This window comes from Limulus polyphemus, unplaced genomic scaffold (assembly GCF_000517525.1).
Source record: "Limulus polyphemus unplaced genomic scaffold, Limulus_polyphemus-2.1.2 Scaffold1451, whole genome shotgun sequence".
NCBI lineage: Eukaryota > Metazoa > Arthropoda > Merostomata > Xiphosura > Limulidae > Limulus > Limulus polyphemus.
In genome coordinates, this window is record NW_013667061.1 from 169389 (window position 1) to 172418 (window position 3030).

General features: G+C 29.7%; 1 protein-coding gene across 1 annotated transcript in view; it reads left to right on the forward strand.

The window, feature by feature from the left end:
- LOC106463638 (eukaryotic initiation factor 4A-I-like) overlaps nucleotides 1-3030 on the forward strand; it is a 56526-nt gene that overhangs the window by 49067 nt on the left and 4429 nt on the right. Inside the window, exon 8 of the mRNA XM_013923686.2 lies at nucleotides 1593-1730. Coding sequence (XP_013779140.1) covers nucleotides 1593-1730 — 138 coding nt within the window. The remainder of the gene's footprint in view (nucleotides 1-1592; nucleotides 1731-3030) is intronic.

A 3030-nucleotide genomic window follows, 5' to 3' on the forward strand; every position in this document is an offset into this window, starting at 1 on the left:
ATTAACTTCACAATCATGTATTTATTTTATAGTCTGAAACAGCTTTAGAATAACTGTATTTCATGGAGTAACAGTTAAGTAAAGATTAATATCTCTGACACATTTTACTAATCACCTACCTCAGTAATGTCATGTTGGGATAGGTATTGATGAAATGTTGTTCCGTTATTAGTTTCGCTTTCCAGTTGTTTAGTTATTAACTTCACAATGATGTATTTATTTTATAGTCTGAAACAGCTTTAGAATAACTGTATTTCATGAATTAAAATACTTTGTATACACTACAAGTTTTCTATTTGCCAGACAAATGGTAGGTATAAATAATCAGGGACTTGCTTGAGTATGCATGGGAAGGCAATATTGTTGCGTTAATCGTGTTAGTCAAAAAAGGCATCACATAGATTATCCACGTGTAGAGTTAATGAATGATGAATTGATGGTGATGCTATGTTGAGCTTGAAAAAAAGTATTTCAGTAATGGGCTTTCAGTTGTAGCCATTTCACATGAGTACACATATAAAACAATGCTAGACATTAAAAATAATAAGAATAAAATAAAGAATTTCATCAAGTAACAAATTACTAATTGATTGACTTGGATGTAAGATTTTTATTTTATATTTATTATTAAAATATTTATAGCATGAGTTGGAGCTGAGGCCAAGAAAGAGTATTGAATGATGAAGACTGTAACAACAAATAAAATATTTATATTTTAGTATTTCCATAATATATTTCTTTATCCAACTTAATACTCCCTATTTTGACTTTCTTTTCAAATAATGAAACGTGTCTTTAGTTTTAATTCATTAAGTACAGCAAAGAAATGCTATGTACTTTATAATATCTGGATTTCAACTTGTACGGTTAAGAACTTCGGACTTAATTGCTTGATGGTATTTGTAGTATTCATTCATGTGCCTTAAGAGCCTTTATTGTTTAGCTTCAGTTTTCAGTGTTTCTTGTAATAGACTCTGTATGCTTTTAGGTCTAGTATTCTAATACTTCTATGTAATAATTATGAAGCAGAGTTAGTAGGTGTTAGTGAATACTTGTGCTTGTAAAGCAGGCAGTGACGTTGACTTCTTATGCAATTGTTGTTTTTGAATCTTGGAAAATAGAATTCCATACTGAAAAGACCTTGAAACATCATGGAAATTTATCTTTGATAATATAGTGATCAAACTCTGTTCATTTTATATTTACAATAAAAAAGAAAAAATATATGTCAGTATTTGTTATATTTTTTTAGCTAATCATTATATAATTCTTTGAATTTTTATATCCACATGGTAATTTACACCTTTGTTTAGCTAATACCATGGTAATACATTAAACACAACTCACTACATACTTGTATTTTATGTTGTTAAAATAGTTGTGATGTTGTGAGGAGATCTAAGGATCAAACAGTAAATGATACATTTCAAGCTGACCTTTATCGAATCAACAGAGTGAAATTGTTTAATTTTAAACTTTTAAGGAAATAACTAATGGAGATGCACCCATTTGTTATTAGTTGATTATATGTTCTTATGGTAAACATGATTTTCAGTGATATTGGTAATTATTGCCTGTTTTTATTATTATAGGAATGGAAGTTAGATACATTATGTGACTTGTATGAAACTCTAACCATCACCCAAGCTGTGATCTTCTGCAACACCAGACGGAAGGTGGATTGGTTAACAGAGAAAATGCACCAACGTGATTTCACAGTGTCAGCTATGGTAAGACATATAGGAAAACTACCTTGCTAAAGTTTATATATAACACAGTAAGTAATATTTCAATGAGTGTCTATGAAATATCATATGAAGTGGACAAACATGCTTAGGAAAAAATTAATTTAATAATAATTCAGTGCCATTATTACTAACTTAATTTTTCTAACAAAACATTTTTCAAAGCTTACTTATACTTTAGTTGATGTCAGCCCAAGAATATGATGATGAAATCAACGTTTTTCCTCTTTTATTGACAGTCACCTTTAAAAGATGTAGAGGGGCTTGATCCTCTTTGTTTTTTTTAATATAACTAGCAGAGTTAAGGTAGCAATCTATGTTATAATGCAGAACTGTACATGCAAAGGCTTTGTCAGTTATAAAGACATTGCCCTCAGATTTTCGATACATATTTTGAATGATGTGAATTTGCATGTTTAGTTCTTGGAATTCAAAATTACATACACTAAAGTGACTTATTTATACTGTACTTTCTGGAATTATGCCTTGATTGACAAAGATTGCCACCATCTTTTGTTGATGTATAAACATTTTCACGTTGACATCACATGAGGCTATTTGTTTTATTTCACTTTTTTTTTACACTAACAGTAGTAGTGCACTAAATAATTTTTATTTAATTAGATATTGCACCAAAGAACATAGAATAATATCATGCATAAATCAGACAATGTCCCATAACTATCACAATTTTATCTAGCTTTCTAACTATATGACAAGAGCCGTTACAAATTCATCCACACTATTCGATATCTTTCCCATAGGAACGAAGCTTGTACGAAGAGAGAAATTGACAACTTTGTGTTTAAAACACAATGTAATATGATACATCATTTGATAGTATTAAACATAAGAGAACTATTAACGAAGTATTGATTTATAAACTTAAGAACTTGTATACCATTAACATATAGAACATTAGCTATGAGTTTATGCTATACTAATTGGTATAACACAAACAAAGAGTAGTTTGGTTAAATTTTGAAAAACCTCATGATATGCACAGTAAAGGATACCTGTGGTGAGAGGGTTAACAAGCTTAGTACAGGGTGACACAGGAATTACCAGTCAGTGATAGATAAACAATAAATATTACAGTTGGAACCTCATTGTATTTAGGACAAGGCTATAAATACACCCTTCCCATGTTTGTTGAAACACTGCATGAAAAAAAACAAGTAAGTAAAACAGGCAAACAAGTAACCAAAAAAAACGGGTAATAAGGATTGCATATATGTGTGTGTGTGTGTATAAAACTATTCAATCACAATTGAGTTTAATTTAT